The sequence below is a fragment of the Colletes latitarsis genome, unplaced genomic scaffold, assembly GCF_051014445.1.
Source record: "Colletes latitarsis isolate SP2378_abdomen unplaced genomic scaffold, iyColLati1 scaffold0030, whole genome shotgun sequence".
Lineage (NCBI taxonomy): Eukaryota > Metazoa > Arthropoda > Insecta > Hymenoptera > Colletidae > Colletes > Colletes latitarsis.
Genome location: NW_027488380.1, coordinates 1,253,319 through 1,272,033, shown reverse-complemented (window position 1 = coordinate 1,272,033; position 18,715 = coordinate 1,253,319). Strand labels below are relative to the sequence as shown.

The following is an 18,715-nucleotide window of genomic DNA, read 5'->3' as shown; positions in this document are numbered from 1 at the left end:
GCAAGGCATGCCGAGTGTGAAGCGATCGTAGACGCAGGATTGTGATTGAACGTTGCAGGTCGGGGATGCGACTGCGACGTTGGAGATTCGGTGTGGATCGGCTTGAGTCTTCTTCCAATTATCCGGTTAGAGCTACTGGAAGGCTGATAACGTCATACTGGTATCACCTAGAGGTAGTTCACCGTTCGTAGAAGTCATACGAAACCCACTGGAACCACCCGTCCTGTGTACCACTGAGAGTACACCGACCGGTGGGGTGGAAAGTTTCAACGAACAGATTAGAGCTATACGGCGTAGGGACAACCGGAGGATAGATATTCAGGAAGGATATCACTTTGTGGTGGTCTCCGTGCATCGGGCGTCGGAGAACCCGCTCCAATATACCGTCGTGAGGGGACAATAAGTAGAGCCTAAGCGTACGATGGAGCAAAGAGTTTGAAGAGCCTTCCTTCCATCGCTACACCCACTACCAGCTGTGAGTCGACCACACTGGGCTGTGAATCTAGGGTGGTTGGAATTGCAGGGGATTGAGTCCTGAACCGGTGAGCCGCAAGCCAGTTCCTCGGAACATAGGAGCCTCCGTCTAGGTAGCCACGGCTGGCTGCCGGGCGTGCCTTTGATGAAGGAATCTCCGGCTTTTTTTTTTTTTTTTTTTTTGTCGTGGGGAAAATCTTCGAAAGACTCCCTCCTACCTCCTTGGGAAGAGGTGGGAGGGGTGTGTGGGATTCCCCGCGCCCGTACAACGACAGGCGCGGGACCTACCCACTAAAAACCCCACGGTGACCCTTCGGCACGCTTTGGGAGGATACCGGGAATCGCTCGAAGCATTCTTCCGGTATCCTCCCCGAGGAATCTCCGGCTTGGCAACCACGTGTGCATACCGCAGGTTGCTCCTGAGGAGCAGCCGTCGAGGAAGCCGAACCAGGACAAGACGTCCTCTTGCGTGGGTGGTGTAGAAACGCCACCCGCACGGGGAGCGTGCTCGCGGGCTATAGTCTCTTGGAGCCTTACATCCTCCATTTGGTTTCCCGTCCGTGACATTGCGAAGAGAACCCGGTAGAACGGAGAAAAGCACGTCTACCCGGTTGTGCGCGTCGGTGAGATCGTAGGAAACGAATCTCATTTACCAGAAAGAGAAGAATATACAGTCCACTAGCTAGAGCGCTAGATAGCCAGCCAGCTCTCCCCTCCAAACACACCAGACTGTCGCTGGAGCGCGAGAAACAGCTGACGAGTGCGCGATTGTTGACTTGTCCGTAAAAGTATTTATTAGGCGGATTCTTTTGTTGCAGAAAGCCTCCGCAGTAGAACAAATTGGAGACGAAAAGAATAGGAGACGTCTGGCCAAAGCAGAGCCACCGTCCAAGACTTTTGTTTTCTGTTTTTCGTTTATTTTTACATTTTGTACTTGAATTTTCATTTATATTTTTGTAAAATAAAAACTTTATTGAAAAATTTGTAACAATTTCTTTCCCTGCCTGTTTCCTCATCCGGACCAACGTTAAAGACCCTTAGTACTTTAAAAAGCTTACTGCTGGCTTATCAGCTTCCTCCACGCTTAGTAGCGCACTGCTTGCTTACAAGATTACTGCTTGCTTACTAGCACACTGCTTCCTTACTAGCTTACTGCTTGCTAACTAGCTTGCTTCTTTGTTACTAACTAATTGCTTTCTTACTAGCCAGCTGCTTGCTTACTAGCTTAGTTGTTGGTTACTTTCTTACTGCATCCTTACTATGTTACACCTTGCTTACTGGTTTCCAACTCGCATACAACCTCACTGCTTGCATACTAGCTTACTGCTTGCTTACTAGCTTACTACTTGCCTACTAGCATACTGCTTTCTTACTAGATAACTGCTTTCTGACTAGGCTGCTGCTTGCTTACAAGCTTACTGCTTGCTTACTAGCTTACTGCCTGCTTACTGGCTTCCTCCTCCGTTACTAGCTCACTGCTTGCATACTAGCTTACAGCTTGATTACAAGCTAATTGCTTTCATACCAGCTTACTGCTAGCTTACTAGCTTACTGGCTGTGTTACCAACTTAATGCTTGCTTACTAGCATAGTGCTACCTTACAAGCTCCCTGCTCGCTTACTAGCCCACAGCTTGCTTACAAGATAAATGCTTGCTTACTAGTTTTCTGCTTGCTCAATATCTAACTGCTTTCTTACTAGCCTGCTGCTTGCTTTGTAGCTTACTGTTTGCTTACTAGCGTACTGCTTTGTTGCTATCTTACTGCTTGCATAATAGCTAACAGCTTTGTTACCAGCTTACTGCTTCCTTACTAGATTACTGGTTTCTTTCTAGCATACTGCTTTGTTACTAGCTTACTGCTTCCTTGCTAGCTTACCACTTGCTTTCTAGCATGCTGCTTCCTTATTAGCTTCCTGCTAGCTTACTACCTCACTGCTTGCTTACTATCTTCTTGGTTGCTTACTAGCTACTGCATGCTTACTAGCTGACTACACGCTTACAAGCTTACTAATTGCTTACTAGCATACGGCTTGCTTACTAGGTAACTGCTTGCTTACTAGCTAACTGCTTTCGTACCAGCTTACTGCATGCTTACTGTCCTACTGCCTGCTTACTATCATGCTGCTTCCTTACTAGCCTCCTCCTCGCTCACTAGCTCTCTGCTTGTATACCAGCTTACTGTTAGCTTTCTCGCTTACTGCATGCTTACTAGCCTGATGTTTGCTTTCTTGCTTACTGCTTGCTCACTAGCATCCTGCTTTCTCATTGGCTCACTACTTGCCTACCAGCTTAGAGCTTGCTTACATGCTTATTGCATGCTCACTAGCTTACTGCTTGCTTAATAGATTGCTGCCCTGCCTCGAATTGGCTCATGTGAGGCAGTGGTGCACCACGCCGGTGGACCGCAGCGGTCAATGTTACCGCTGCGGGGCGAAGGACCACCGCGCGAGCCAGTGCTCGGCGGCCCACCACAGCCCGCTATGTGCGGACAGGGGGATGCCAGGCGACCACAGGGTGGGGAGCAGGAAGTGCTCTCCCCCCTCCCGGAAGGACAGGAAGAGGCGGGCCTTTCCGGCTCCGGCGCCGCGGGCGATGGCATCGTCCACCATGGAGGTGGACGGTGCCACGTGGACGGACAGCCGGGAGCAGGCTGGGGCGGTGGGCAAATAATGGCGCCCCGCCTCCTCCTCCAGGCCAACCTCAACCACTGCCGCGCGGCTCAGGATATGATGTCCCTAGCCCTCGCTTAGTGGGGGGGGGGGGGCCTGGCTGTCGCCGCCGAGCCGTACCGCGTCCCTGATCACCCTCATTGGGTGGGCGACGCGGACGGCTTGGTGGCGACGGTATGTGGAGGTGGCGACGGGTCCCCGCCGTTCTCCATGCTGGAGCGCGGTCGGGGATTCGTCGCCGTGGACTGGGGGTGGGTCGCCGTGGTTGGGTGCTACATCTCGCCTCGCAGCGGTCGCGGTATGCGTGCAGCGCTGCGCGGCCCGGCCGGTGCTGGTCCTGGGGGACTTCAACGCCAAGACGGTGGCGTGGGGGTCCCCGAGGACTTCCGTTCGCGGCGGGATCATGGGCGACTGGGCGGCGGGGCTCGACCTTCGGTTAATGAACCGGGGGCCGGAGCACACGTGTGTGCGGCGATATGGGGGGTCTATCGTGGATGTTGGATTCGCAGAACGATCCAAGCTGTCGATCCGATTGTAAATGATATCGAGAACGGACCTTCGTCGCCCTGGCGCATTCTCCTAGGGAGTTGCCCTTGAAACTGTTATCGGACACGTGCCCACCGCGTCCCAGTTACGCTTGCCGCAGTGTAAACGTTGTGCAATCTTACAATAAATTTGCGACTGTGTGAATTACTGCGCCATTCTTCCCTGTTCCTCGTCCGCGCCTCTTTTCGTCTGGGCAGTAACAAAGTGGTCCTTCGAGCTGGATCTGAGGACGACGCAAAATGGAGACCGCACGAGCTGCAACATCAGCGCCGCTGACCAATCAGACCGTGGAAACCCACCTACACCAGCTGCAGGTCATCGCCCACCCCATCATCCGGATGGAGGTTAACTACCGGAAGGAAGGGCAGGCTAAGTTCTCTGCAGCTTCCGCCGATGGACAGCTCAAGAGATTGGACGGCGAGTGGATACGCTTCGAGAAGCTGTACCTGGAGTTTCTGCAGTTAGTCCCCGCTCACGCTAAGTCTATCATGCCGTACTTTACCGAGGAAACCTTCGAAAAGGTGTAGGAGAACTATTGGGCATCGTGCGACTTTTTCGCCGACGTTGCAGCGAAATGCACTGCGACCAGCGCCGCGCAACCGAGTCCCACTCCCGCGCCCACAGGCGACTCCATCTCCGTCGCGAAACTCGCGCGGATCCCGCTGCCCAAAGTCGCTGTGTCGTACGCCGAATGGCACAGTTTCCGCGATCTGTTCAAATCGCTCGTGTTAGACAATAAGTCCCTAACGAACGTGAAACGATTACACTATTTAAAATCGTCCGCCGAAGGTCATGCCGCGAACCTGATCGCGCATTTCTCGATAACCGACGCGAATTTTGAACCGGCCTGGATGACGCTAGCAGACCGGTACAATAACAAGCGCGTGATAGTATCAACATTATTAAGCAATTTCATCTCGCTGCCGGTTATTGTTAGCGAGTCCGCGGATGAATTATCTCGTCTTCGCGACACGACGAAGGAGTCGATCGCCATGTTGCGCAGTATCGGTCGCCCGGTGGATACATGGGATGACGTCATCGTCTTCCTGCTTACCGCCAAGCTAGACCGCCGTACGCTACGAGAGTGGGAGATATCCCGCGGAGCAAGCACCGAGCCTCCCACCTTCGACGAGCTCGACCAATTCCTCGTTGCGCGGATCCGCGCTCTCGAGGCGCTCCACGACAAGCCCGAAACATCGGCCGCGCGCCTCGCCGCGCCGCGATCGGCGTCCTCGACGGGAGTTCGCACGCACGCAGCGAATACAGCTGTGAACCGGTGCCCGATGTGCGGATCGAAGCATCCGTTATATCGATGTGCGGCGTTCCATAGCCTACAACCTACGCAGCGGCGAGACTTAGTGACTCGGACCAACGCCTGTTTTAACTGTCTTCGCGATGGACACATGGTTTCGACGTGTCCGGTTCGCACCACGTGCTCGCGATGTAACCGCAATCACCACAGTTTGTTACACGTTCCCGCGACGAGTGTCGAAGCGCCGACGGGCGGCGATCGTGCAGCGTCATCTTCGAAACCCACTGGCATTCCTTCGGGATCTAACGGCACTCGCTCCGTCTATACGTGCGCCGCGGCCCCTCCAGAGCGCGCGAGTACTCCTGTACTGCTCGCGACAGCTGTCGTGCAAGCGCGGTCGGCATCCGGGGGGCACGTCTCGGTCCGCGTATTTCTCGACCAGGAGTCGGAGGCCTCCTTTGTGTCCGAGTCCTTGGTACAGACACTCCACCTGCAAAAACGCAAGACCGCTACAGAAATCACGGGGGCGGGGGGAGTCTTAGTGGGAACATCGCTCGCGAAGGTCGAAATATTACTCCGGCATGCAGGTACTGACCTGGCTTATACAACAGTGACGGCTCTCGTCCTACCCCGCCTCACCGCCTACTTGGGAGTGTCCGGCTTCTCTCCGACTGCGTGGCCTCACATCCGAGACTTGCCCCTCGCAGATTCCAATTCGTCTGAATCCCGCGGCATCGTCGTCTTATTAGGCGCAGATTATTTCGGTGCGAACCTGCTCCCGGGATTGCGTCGTGGTCGAGCGCAGGACCCCATTGCGCAGCACGCCGTGTTCGGGTGGGTGGTCTCCGGGCCCACCGCTCGCGAGACGTCCTCGGTGGGTGTGTATCATGCTCGCGCGCTCGCTTCGCCGAAGGGAGATGACGTCGATTCCCTACTGCGTCGGTTCTGGGAGATTGAGGAGGTCGCGACTCCTTCTTCGCTATCGCCCGAAGAAGCTCGATGCGAACAACACATCGGGCGCGCGGTCGCACTCCTGCGATCCCTCGACAACAGATTGAAAAACGACACGACACTAGGAGCGCAATATGTCGAATTTTTGCGCGAATATGAGGCTCTTGGCCATATGGCTCCCGTCAGCACTCCGTTCGCGACGGAGCCGGTCTATTTACCACACCATGCAGTGGTGCACGAGCAGATCTCCAAGCTCCGCATAGTTTTTAATGCATCCGCTATGACCTCGAACGGCACGTCGCTCAACGACCACCTGGTGGGACCGAAATTACAGGCCGATTTGATTTCAATTCTGCTCCGGTGGCGAATCAAGCGCGTCGCTCTAAAGGCCGGCATACAAAAAATGTATCGTCAAATTTTAGTTGATCCGGAAGATCACGCGTACCAATTGCATCTTGTGGCCTCGCGAATCAACACAAGAACCGGGCACCTTCGCATTACGTACCGTTACGTATGGCACTGCCTCCGCACCATTTTTAGCGCAGCGGGTTCTACGGCAGCTGGCGGATGACGACGGAGACTCTGTCCCACGCGGTCGCCTCGTTCTCACCCACAACTTCTACGTCGACGACGTCATCTTCGGGGCTGACACTCTGGCCGAAGCCATCGCGACGCGTCACGACCTAACCTCGTTGCTCGCGAAAGGCGGGTTCTCGTTGGGGAAATGGGCAGCAACTGAGGCGGCCGCTCTCCCGGAAGGAGCCTTGCCGGAAAATTCCCTACCTTTAGGATCGGAGGATGAGCCATTCCATTCCGTTTTAGGGCTTCAGTGGAACCCCGAGAACGACGTGTTCGCGTATCGCGTGGACAAGCCCAGCGCAGCGACTCCCACGAAGCGATCCGTATTATCCATGACGGCGTGGCTATTCGACCCTCTTGGTTGTGTGTCACCGGTCATCATTGTCCCGAAAATTATCTTACAAAGCCTATGGATTCGCGGGGTCGACTGGGACACACCTCTTCCGCCGGAATTTCTGCAGGAGTGGTGTCGCTATGCAGCAGGACTGCATTTACTGCGTCACGTACGCGTACCACGACGGTGCGGACTGCCGCCGGGCAACATGGCGTTGGAGCTGCACGGGTTTGCCGACGCGTCCTCTCGTGCGTACGCGGCGGTGGTCTACGCCCGACTCGCGTCGGAAGGGGGAGCGGCGATCCTCGTCACGCTTCTCGTAGCTAAGACGCGTGTCGCCCCGGTCAAAACGTTGAGCATTCCTCGCCTCGAGTTGTGCGCCGCGGTGCTGCTCACGCGCCTCCTCGCGCGCATTCACGCCGAAACACCCTTCGTACGGGCTAGCATTTTTGCTTGGACGGACTCCCGGGTTGTCCTAGAATGGCTCCGCCGACACCCTTCTACGTGGCAGGTTTTTGTGGCGAATCGCGACTCCGAGATCCAGACTGCACTTCCCTCCGCGTCCTGGCAACACGTGCCGACCCGCGACAATCCCGCCGACTGCGCATCCCGGGGAATGTTACCCGAAGCCTTTCTCGCCCATACTCTGTGGTGGCACGGCCCCGGCTGGCTCTGGAGCCCACGATCAGACTGGCCCGCTCAGGACGACGCGTCCCCAACGGTCGCACCGGAAGTGCGTACGACAATCGCGCATTGCTCGGCTGCTCCCGCGAGTAGTCCCCTCGAACCCCTTCCGAATAGCGTCTCATCGTGGCCGCGACTTCTACGCATCACCGCACATATTCTGCGTTTCATCCACGCGAGCCAAGCATCTCTTGCTACTCGCGACCCGGGGCCCCTTTTTTTTTTTTTTTTTTTTTTTTGTCGTGGGGAAAATCTTCGAAAGACTCCCTCCCACCTCCTTGGGGAGAGGTGGGAGGGGTGTGTGGGATTCCCCGCGCCCGTACAACGACAGGGGCGGGACCTACCCACTAAAAACCCCACGGTGACCCTTCGGCACGCTTTGGGAGGATACCGGGAATCGCTCGAAGCATTCTTCCGGTATCCTCCCCGTGCCCGCGCTTTCGCGCCCATCCCCCGGGGGGACAATCGGTCCCCCCAGTAGACACACTGCCTCATAGCGGCGGGACGGGGCCACTCCAGCCCGCCGCTATCCGTCCCGGGGCCGCGTTTAGTGGCGGCTGCGAGTCCCAACTCGCAACCGCCCGCGACCCCGTTTCCACCCCTCGGCGGCCGGGCATTCATGGCCGCACCAGACCGCCGAGGGTGCCTCCCCTTGCGTCGGACCGGTAGGGGGAGGCACTCCTACCCCCAACCGGTCCGACCCGGCGCCGCCTGGAGGGAGGAGGGTCCCCTCAGGACCCCCCTCCCAGCCTAGGTCATCCGCCACGCCGAGGCGGCCGCCCGCGACGCCTCCCGACCGGGCGACGACCTCGGGCCACCGCACGAGCGCGAGCTTCAGCGCGCCGCTGAAGCTCGCGCTCCCTCCCCGCGGCCTCCTTCTGCAACATTACGTTCTCGCAGAAGGAGGCCACGGCCCTCCACTTCTCCTCGCTGCCGAGCATGGCGCGCACCACGCCCGGCAGCGAGACATCCCGCCCGACGACGCCGACCAGGACACGGCGCTCCCCCTCCCACGCGGGGCATACCTCCAGGGTATGATCCGCCGTGTCCTGCTCAGCGTCGCAGTGGCAGCAACGCGCCGTCGGCTCCTTCCCTATCCGGCACAGGTATCTTCCGAAGCTGCCATGCCCGGAAAACACCTGTGCCAGCCGGTAGGTGAGGCTGCCATGGCCTCTGTCCAGCCACTCCTTCAGGAGTGGCCGAATAGCCCCGACAGTCCGATGCCCCGTGGTTGGCAGAGCCAGCCGCTCCTGCCACGCGAGCAACACGGACTGCCGGGCCTGGCGCTTCAAATCGCCCCAAGCAGGTTCCTGCCCGCCCGGGACCGCCCCCACCCCCGCGCGACGGTCGACGCGGTGCCGGTACATCACCGCGTGCGACCGCGCGAGCAGGTCCATGGGCGGCATCCCCGCTAGAACCGTCGCCGCCTCATGTGACATGGTCCGATACCCGCGGACGACCCTGAGCGCCATGCGTCTCTGCACCCGACGCAGCATAGTCATGCTGCGCCGGGAGGCAGCCAGGTCGCCCGCCCAGACGGGGGCACCGTATAGGGCCACCGACTGGACCATTGCCACATAGAGGCGACGAACTCGGCCCGCCGGGCCCCCCAGGTTGGGCAGGATCCGGCCCAGAGCCGCAACCATCCTTTCCAACCGGGGGACCAGGCAGCGGAAATGCTCCTTGAAACGCCAGTGGCTATCGAGGATCAGCCCTAGATACCTGATCTGGGGCTTCACCTCGATGTCAGCCCCACCCACCCGGATCAGAGGGGGTGGCGGATCCTGCCGAGGTGAATGAAACGCAATCACCTCGGTCTTATGGACCGCCACCGTCATCCCCATCCCCCTGATCCGGTCGACGACGCGTTGCGACCCCTCCTCCGCGCGACGCATGGCCCTCCCCCAGTGCGCCCCGACGGCCAGCACCAGTGTGTCATCCGCATAACACACCGTGCTGACGCCGTCGGGGAGGCCGGCCCGCAACACCGAGTCGTACGCGATGTTCCACAGGAGTGGCCCGAGGACCGACCCCTGCGGAACACCGCAGTACACCTCCCTCCGCATATCACCATCCCGGCCCGGATACTCGATCCACCTGCCGCGGAGATAATCCCCGACGACCGCCCTGAGACAAGGGGGGACTCGATGATATTCGAGTCCCCTCCTTATCTCTTCCCAGGGGAGGGTGTTAAAGGCATTGGCAATATCCAAGGATATTGCCAATGCCACCCCTCCCCGGGAGACGGCCGCCTCCGAGAGGGCCCTCACACGACCTATCGCGTCGATAGTCGATCGGCCCCCCCGGAAACCGAACTGGCAGTCGGCCAGACCGGGATCACCCCGCGACAGGTGCTCGACTACTAGCCTTCTGCTTGCTTACTTGCTTACTGGTTGCTTACTGTCTTAGTGTTTGCTTACTAGCATACTGCTTCCTTACTAGCTTCCTGCTTGCTCACTAGCTCGCTGCTCGTTTACTAGATCACTGCTTGCATATTAGCTTACTGCTTGCTTAGAAGCTAATTGCTTTCATACCAGCTTACTGGTTGCTTACTAGCTTACTGCTTGCTTACTAGCATACTGCTACCTTACTAGCTCCCTGCTCGCTTACTAGCTCAATGCTTGCTTACCAGCTTACTGCCTTTTTACTAGCTTACCGCTAGCTTGCTCGCTTACTGCTTGCTGTCTAGGTTCCTGCTTGCTTACTAGCTTACTGCTAGCTTACTTTCTTTTTTTTTTTTGTCGTGGGGAAAATCTTCGAAAGACTCCCTCCCACCTCTTTGGGGAGAGGCGGCAGGGGTGTGTGGGATTCCCAGCGCCCGTAGAATGACAGACGCGGGACCTACCCACTAAAAACCCCACGGTGACCCTTCCGCATGATTTGGGAGGATACCGGGAATCGCTCGAAGCATTCTTCTGGTATCCTCCCCGTGCCCGCGCTTTGCGCCCATCCCAGGGGGGAACAAACGGTCCCCCCGGTAGACACTCTGTCTCATAGCGGCAGGATGGGGCCACTCCATCCCGCCGCTATCCGTCCCGGGGCCGCGATTAGTGGCGGCTGCAAGCCCCAACTCGCTACCGCCTGCGACCCCGTTTCTATCCCTCTGCGGCCGGGAGCTCATGGCCACCGAGGGTGCCTCCCCGAGGGTGCCTCCCCGTGGGCCGGACACACCCGGTCCGACCCTTCGCCGCCTGGCGGGAGGAGGCTCCCTTCAGGGCCCCCCTCTCAGCCAGGGTCATCCGTCGCGCAAAGACGGCCGCCCGCGACGCCAGGCGCCTAGGCGACGCCCTCGCGCCACCATACGAGCGCGAGTCTCAACGCGCCGCTGAAGCTCGCGCTCCCTTCCCGCGGCCTCCTTCTGCAGCATCACGGTCTCGCAGAAGGAGGCCACGGCCCTCCACTTCCTCTCGCAGCCGAGCATGGCACGCACCACACCCGGCAGCGAGACTTCCCGCCCGATGACGCCGACTAGGACACGACGCTCCCCCTCCTAGGCTGGGCATACCTGGAGGGTATGATCAGCCGTGTCCTGCTCGGCGTCACAATGACAGCAACGCGCCGTCGGCTTCTTTCCTATCCGGCACAGGTATCTTCCGAAGCTGCCATGACCGGAAAATACCTGTGCCAGCCGGTAAGTGAGGCTTCCATGGCCTCTGTCCAGCCACTCACTCAGGAGTGGCCGAACAGCCCCGACTGTCCGGTTCCCCGCGGTTGGCAGGGCCAACCGCTCCTGCCACCTGAGCACCACGAACTGCCGGGCCTGACGCTTCAAATCGTCCCAAGCAGGTTCCTGCTCTCCCAGGACCGCCACCACTCCCGCGCAACGGTCGATACGATGACGATACGTCATCGCGTGCGACCGCGCGAGGAGATCCATGGGCGGCATCCCCGCAAGAACCGTCGCCGCCTCATGCGACACGGTCCGGTAGCCGCGGACGACCCTCAGCGCAATCCGCCTCTGCATCAGACGCAGCATCGTCATGCTGCGCCGGGAGGCCGCCAGGTCGTCCGCCCAGACGGAGGCCCCGTATAGGGCCACTGACTGAACCATTGCCACATAGCGGCGGCGAACTCGTCCCGCCGGGCCCCCCAGGTTGGGGAGGATCCGGCCTAAAGCCGAGACCATCCTCTCCAACCGGGGAACCAGGCAGCGGAAATGCTCCTCGAAGCGCCAGTGGCTATCGAGGAACAGCCCCAGATACCTCATCCGGGGCTTCACCTCGATATCAGCCCCACCCACCCCGATCAGAGGGGGTGGCGGATCTTGCCGAGGTGAATGGAACGCTATCACCTCGGCCTTATGGACCGCCACCGTCATCCCCATCGCCCTGATCCGGTCGACGTCGCGTTGCGCCCCCTCCTCGGCGAGGCGCTTGGCCCTCCCCCACTGAGCCCCGACGGCCAGCACCAGTGTGTCATCTGCGTAACACACGGCACTGACGCCGTCGGGGAGGTCGGCCCGCAACACCGCGTCGTACGCGATGTTCCACAGGAGTGGCCCGAGGACCGACCCCTGCAGAACCCCGCAGTACACCTCCCTCCGCATATCACCATCCCGGCCCGGATACTCGATCCACCTGCCACGGAGATAATCCCCGACGACTGCCCTGTGATAAGGGGGGGCCCGATGATATTCGAGCCAGGGAAGGGTGTTAAACGCGTTGGCAATATCCAGCGATACCGCCAGCGCCACCACTCCCCGGAAGACGACCGATTCCGAGAGGGCCCTGACACGACTGATCGCGTCGACCGTAGACCGGCCCCCCCCCCACCCCCCGGAAACCGTACTGGCAGTCGGCCGGGCCCGGAGCAACTCGCGACAGGTGCTTAACAAGGCGGGCAGCAATCACTCGCTCGAATAGCTTGCGGACCTCGTCGAGGAGACAGATGGGCCGGTATGCGGATGGAGACTCCGCGGGCCGACCCTCCTTCCGGAGAAGGACCATCCTCTCCACCTTTCAAGTGGGGGAGAATCGCCCGTCCCTCAGGCATCGGTTAAACAACCGCCTGAGGTCGGCCCCAAAGACGCCGTGGGTTAAGACCCAAACCCGGCCGACACACCATCCGGGCCCGGGGCCGTGTTACGCGCCCCGAGCCGTCTGATGGCCGCGGCCAGCTCCCCCTGCGTGACCCCCGGCTCGGCCACCCACTCCAACGGGGCCGTCGCCTTTGCCGGAGGGCGTGGTCCTATCTCCCCAATTGCGAAGAGAGTATTGATCACGTGCTCTAGCAGCCGAGGTTCAAGACCCTCGGTGATGGGGGGCGCCCACGGGCGGAGCTTGATCAGCACCACCTTATAAGGGCGCCCCCAAGGGTCGTCATCAAGGGTCTCGAGGAGCTCCTTCCATGCTCGGGTCTTGGCCCGTTTGATGGCGACCTGCAGAGCCATCCGCGACATGCGGTATGCCTCATACAGGTCATCTGCCCTCGCTCGCGCCACGCTATCGTCTCTCCGTAGAGGACGGCCTGCGCGGACACATGCGTCTCGCGTTTCCGCGATCGCGGCCGACCACCAGTACACCGCCCGGCGATGAGAAGCCCGCTCGACCCGGGGCATCGCCGCGTCACATATGTTCGCAACCATCCCCCGAGCCGGGCGACCTCCTCCTCTATACTCGGCAACTCGGCCGCCCCCTGCGGCCAAGTTGCAGCGAGGGCACCTGTCATCAGGGCGTCCTTGGCCAGGCGCCGAAGCGCCCAGCGGCGCGGTGGGGTACCACCCGGATGGTGGTGTCGGGATGCATCCCCCGCGGCGGCAGAGACCTCCATCCGGATATACCGGTGGTCCGATAGTGTCTCTGCCCCCGCGACCACGTGCCACCCCGACACCATGCGCACGGCTTTGGGGGTCGCGCATCCACGATAGACCCCCCATATCGCCGCACACACGTGTGCTCCGACCCCCGGTTCAGTAACCGAAGGTCGAGCCCCGCCGCCCAGTCGCCCATGATCCCGCCGCGAACGGAAGTCCTCGGGGACCCCCACGCCACCGTCTTGGCGTTGAAGTCCACCAGGACCAGCACCGTCCAGGCCGCGCAGCGCTGCACGCATGCCGCGACCGCTGCGAGGCGAGATGTAGCACCCAACCACGGCGACCCACCCCCAGTCCACGGCGACGAATCCCCGACCGCGCCCCAGCATGGAGAACGGCGGGGATTCGTCGCCACCTCCCCATACCGTCGCCACCAAGCCGTCCGCGTCGCCCACCCAGTGAGGGTGATCAGGGTCGCGGTACGGCTCGGCGGCGACAGCCAGGCCCCCCCCCCCCACTAAGCGAGGGCTAGGGACATCATATCCTGTGCCGCGCGGTAGTGGTTGAGGTTGGCCTGGAGGAGGTGGCGGGGCGCCATTAATTACCCACCGCCCCAGCCTGCTCCCGGCTGTCCGTCCACGTGGCTCCGTCCACCTCCATGGTGGACGATGCCACCGCCCGCGGCGCCGGAGCCGGAAAGGCCCGCCTCTTCCTGTCCTTCCGGGAGGGGGGAGAGCACTTCCTGCTCCCCACCCTGTGGTCGGCTGGCATCCCCCTGTCCGCACATAGCGGGCAGCGGTTGGCCGCCGAGCACTGGCTCGTGCGGTGGTCCTTCGCCCCACAGCGGTAACATTGACCGCTGCGGTGCACCGGCGAGGTGCACCACTGCCTCACATGCCCTAATTCGTGGCAGCGGTGACACTGGAGCGGGCGCGGCGCGAGTGGAGATACTCGCGCCGAAACCAACCCCACCAAAACCTTCCCGAATTCCGCCAATTTATGGGCGGCGGTGAGGGGGCAGCGGACCCACACGGACCCCAGGCCGGAAGGAGATCTGCGGATCTCCCCGACCCGCAAGTCCCCCTCAGGGCAATCCCCCGCCCTTGCTAGGGCACGCGCCACGTCCTCCGCGGTGACCGAGTCCTCCAGCCCACACACGCGCATCTCCGTGCGTTTCGTGGGACGGGAGACCCGGACACCCCGCTCGCCCAGCTGCTCCCGGTGCCTCTGGGCGAGTCGGTCCGCCTTCACGCCGCCGTCTGGACCGGGGATCTCCAGCAGGAGACCCCCAGTCACGGCCCGCTTCGCCCTCACGGAAGCGATGCCAAGCTCTTCCAGGGACACATTGTTCCTGGCGTGCCGCATCGCCTCCGCGAGGGTCAGGTCGCCCCCCTACGCAACGGTAAGCGCTAACGCTGCCGTTTTGAGGGGGGCGGCCAAGTCGCGCCTTCGCGGCCTTTCCTTTGGCCGCGGGCGGCGGGGGCGTAGGCTGCGCCTGCGAGGCCTTCCTCGCCGCCCTCCTCGCCCTTCGCCCCACCACCTCGCTCCACGACACCCCTCCTTGGGGCGGTGCCGCGGAGGTCGCGGGAACCGGGACCACGGTTACGCTTCCCCCCTTGGGGGTCACGACCCGAGGTCCCTAAGTCGCCACGGTGGGCGGAGCCTTCGCTCCTCCCACCTTCGCCTTCCCCGGCCGTGCCGGCTCTAGTCGGGGTGGCACCACCGTCCCGCTGACCGCTCTTCCGAGGAGGAGCTTCTCCCGAAAGGCGGCCAGCCTCTTGTCAATCATGTCCCCTATCCTCCTCAGGAGATCGTCCTCTGAGGAGGACGGGGACCTCTGCGCGGGCGGAGTGCGGGTGGAAAGGCCCGTGTGGGCCCGCACCACCTCCGCCGCACTCCGCTTCATAACGACCGCAGGAGGGCGCGGCGTAGGAGGAGGGAGGACAGGAGGGAGGGCCGCGCTGTTCCAGCGCGCCTTTGCCCTCTACCTCCCCTGTCGCTCCACCTCCAACAGGAGCTGCAGACGGGCGTTCCGCCCGCTTAGCTCCCGCGCCGCGTCCCTCATCATTCGGGCAACCTCCCTCAGAGCCTCTGCCCCGACGCTCCTCTGCCCCTTAAAGGAGCAGGCAACGGCCACTTTCTCCACTCGTCTCAGGGACGAGGAGATCCTCTCCGATATCTCCTCGGTCACCTCGTCCCTGTGGCAACTCATCCGGACAACCGGGCTCATCGCCCTGCCCACTCCATTGTCCCGTCATCTTTCTCTTGGAGCCTATGAGGCTCCTGGTGGAGGAGAAGGATGAGACTGACGCAGTCTCGTCGTCCTCCTCCACCCTCCACGAAGCCGGGCCAGGCGCTGGAGGCGGCGTGAGCGCCGTCACTCCAGTCCCAACACCGCTTTCGTCCTCCCCCTCTGACTTACCCCGTCCCATCCCCATTTTAATTTACTCCATATTATTCCCACGAGCAGGTCGGAAAAAAAGGTCCGCCCGGGCAGAGCCGCCTTACCCGGGTAAGCCTATATACTCCGGGGGTTCGGCAGGTGCCCCGGAGGTGGTCGCTTGGGATTGGGCCTCCTCCCCCAACCATGCGTCCCATCGCCGGGCACCATAACTTAGGAGTGGAGGGCGATTTTATAGAGTCGCCATACTCGCGGTCCCGGGCGGTTAAGCCAAGGCCCCCGTTCCTGCTGCCGTCACGTACCATTCACAAAACCAAAAAAGGAATTGTGAATGGGTCTTTGTGACGACCAACAGGAGGCTTACGGTGTGATAAGCATCAGGTACCCGGGGTCGATAAGCCCCGTACTGCGGCCGACGATTGCCGGACACAGCCCCTGAGGGGTACTGCTGGCTTACTTGCTTGTTGCTTGTTTGCTAGCCTGCTGCTTGCTTTCTAGCTTAGTGCTTCCTGACTAGCTTCCTGCTTGCTTACTAGCTCACTGCTCGCTTACTAGATCACTGCTTGCATATTAGCTTACTGCTTCCTTAGAAGCTAATAGCTTTCATACCAGCTTACTGCTTGCTTACTAGCTTACTGGTTGCTTACTAGCTTACTGCTTGCTTACTGGCATACTGCTTTCTTTCTAGCTAATTGCTTTCTTACTAGCTAACTGCTTCCTTACTAGCCTGCTGCTTGCTTACTAGCTTTGTTTAAGTATCGCGTGAGTCCGAGGCGTAGAAACTCGGCCGCGATGCCTGTATCTGTATTGAATTCGCGTAATTCTAGATGGTTGTGCTGACGTGGAAATTTTCCATCGTTCAGATTAGTATACCGGGGTTATTGACGTGGTTTTTCAAGCTAGCTTCACTGAAATTCTCGAGTTTTGGAACAAATTCTAGGAATTGTGTTGTTAGCGCCGAGAAAGAGAGAGAAAAGAGATCTATCGGAGAAAGATCAATAGACGAAACGCGGCAGCACAGCGCCGTGGCCACGCGGCTGGTAGCAGCCCGGGCCCAGCAATGCGAGACGTAGCTACCTGGTTCTGCGCTTGCGCGACGGAGCCGGCCGCAGCCGTCGCTGCTTGCAGATCGTCACGGTTCATTCTTGAGCCGTCGGCGGTCGAGAGCGGACTCTGTGACGGTCGCGTTCCCATTTACCTACGAGCTTCGAGGAAGATGAGTCGATCTCACTCCTCGTAATAGAATCAGTTTGCGGACAAACAATTTATAGGAAAATCTCATCATAGCGACTGGAGATTTTGCCCAGAAAAAGGACCATCTGCCTGACGTTGCAGCGATCGCAAGGCATGCCGAGTGTGAAGCGATCGTAGACGCAGGATTGTGATTGAACGTTGCAGGTCGGGGATGCGACTGCGACGTTGGAGATTCGGTGTGGATCGGCTTGAGTCTTCTTCCAATTATCCGGTTAGAGCTACTGGAAGGCTGATAACGTCATACTGGTATCACCTAGAGGTAGTTCACCGTTCGTAGAAGTCATACGAAACCCACTGGAACCACCCGTCCTGTGTACCACTGAGAGTACACCGACCGGTGGGGTGGAAAGTTTCAACGAACAGATTAGAGCTATACGGCGTAGGGACAACCGGAGGATAGATATTCAGGAAGGATATCACTTTGTGGTGGTCTCCGTGCATCGGGCGTCGGAGAACCCGCTCCAATATACCGTCGTGAGGGGACAATAAGTAGAGCCTAAGCGTACGATGGAGCAAAGAGTTTGAAGAGCCTTCCTTCCATCGCTACACCCACTACCAGCTGTGAGTCGACCACACTGGGCTGTGAATCTAGGGTGGTTGGAATTGCAGGGGATTGAGTCCTGAACCGGTGAGCCGCAAGCCAGTTCCTCGGAACATAGGAGCCTCCGTCTAGGTAGCCACGGCTGGCTGCCGGGCGTGCCTTTGATGAAGGAATCTCCGGCTTTTTTTTTTTTTTTTTTTTTGTCGTGGGGAAAATCTTCGAAAGACTCCCTCCTACCTCCTTGGGAAGAGGTGGGAGGGGTGTGTGGGATTCCCCGCGCCCGTACAACGACAGGCGCGGGACCTACCCACTAAAAACCCCACGGTGACCCTTCGGCACGCTTTGGGAGGATACCGGGAATCGCTCGAAGCATTCTTCCGGTATCCTCCCCGAGGAATCTCCGGCTTGGCAACCACGTGTGCATACCGCAGGTTGCTCCTGAGGAGCAGCCGTCGAGGAAGCCGAACCAGGACAAGACGTCCTCTTGCGTGGGTGGTGTAGAAACGCCACCCGCACGGGGAGCGTGCTCGCGGGCTATAGTCTCTTGGAGCCTTACATCCTCCATTTGGTTTCCCGTCCGTGACATTGCGAAGAGAACCCGGTAGAACGGAGAAAAGCACGTCTACCCGGTTGTGCGCGTCGGTGAGATCGTAGGAAACGAATCTCATTTACCAGAAAGAGAAGAATATACAGTCCACTAGCTAGAGCGCTAGATAGCCAGCCAGCTCTCCCCTCCAAACACACCAGACTGTCGCTGGAGCGCGAGAAACAGCTGACGAGTGCGCGATTGTTGACTTGTCCGTAAAAGTATTTATTAGGCGGATTCTTTTGTTGCAGAAAGCCTCCGCAGTAGAACAAATTGGAGACGAAAAGAATAGGAGACGTCTGGCCAAAGCAGAGCCACCGTCCAAGACTTTTGTTTTCTGTTTTTCGTTTATTTTTACATTTTGTACTTGAATTTTCATTTATATTTTTGTAAAATAAAAACTTTATTGAAAAATTTGTAACAATTTCTTTCCCTGCCTGTTTCCTCATCCGGACCAACGTTAAAGACCCTTAGTACTTTAAAAAGCTTACTGCTGGCTTATCAGCTTCCTCCACGCTTAGTAGCGCACTGCTTGCTTACAAGATTACTGCTTGCTTACTAGCACACTGCTTCCTTACTAGCTTACTGCTTGCTAACTAGCTTGCTTCTTTGTTACTAACTAATTGCTTTCTTACTAGCCAGCTGCTTGCTTACTAGCTTAGTTGTTGGTTACTTTCTTACTGCATCCTTAC

At 59.3% G+C, this 18,715-nt stretch overlaps 1 protein-coding gene across 1 annotated transcript; it reads left to right on the top strand.

Annotated features, from left to right (window-relative positions):
* The first annotated feature begins 6,064 nt into the window (after window positions 1–6,064).
* Window positions 6,065–18,290, top strand: LOC143350758 (uncharacterized). Its single transcript, XM_076782762.1, has 3 exons — window positions 6,065–6,208; window positions 6,315–7,033; window positions 18,275–18,290. The coding sequence occupies exons 1-3, from the start codon at window positions 6,065–6,067 to the stop codon at window positions 18,288–18,290; spliced, it is 879 nt and encodes a 292-aa protein (XP_076638877.1).
* The last annotated feature ends 425 nt before the right edge of the window (window positions 18,291–18,715 follow it).

Coding starts and splice junctions, on each gene's coding strand:
- LOC143350758 (XM_076782762.1), top strand. CDS start 6,065: ATGGCTCCCGTCAGCACTCCGTTCGCGACGGAGCCGGTCTATTTACCA. Junction 6,209..6,314: donor CGTCGCTCAACGACCACCTG/GTGGGACCGAAA, acceptor GTCAAATTTTAG/TTGATCCGGAAGATCACGCG.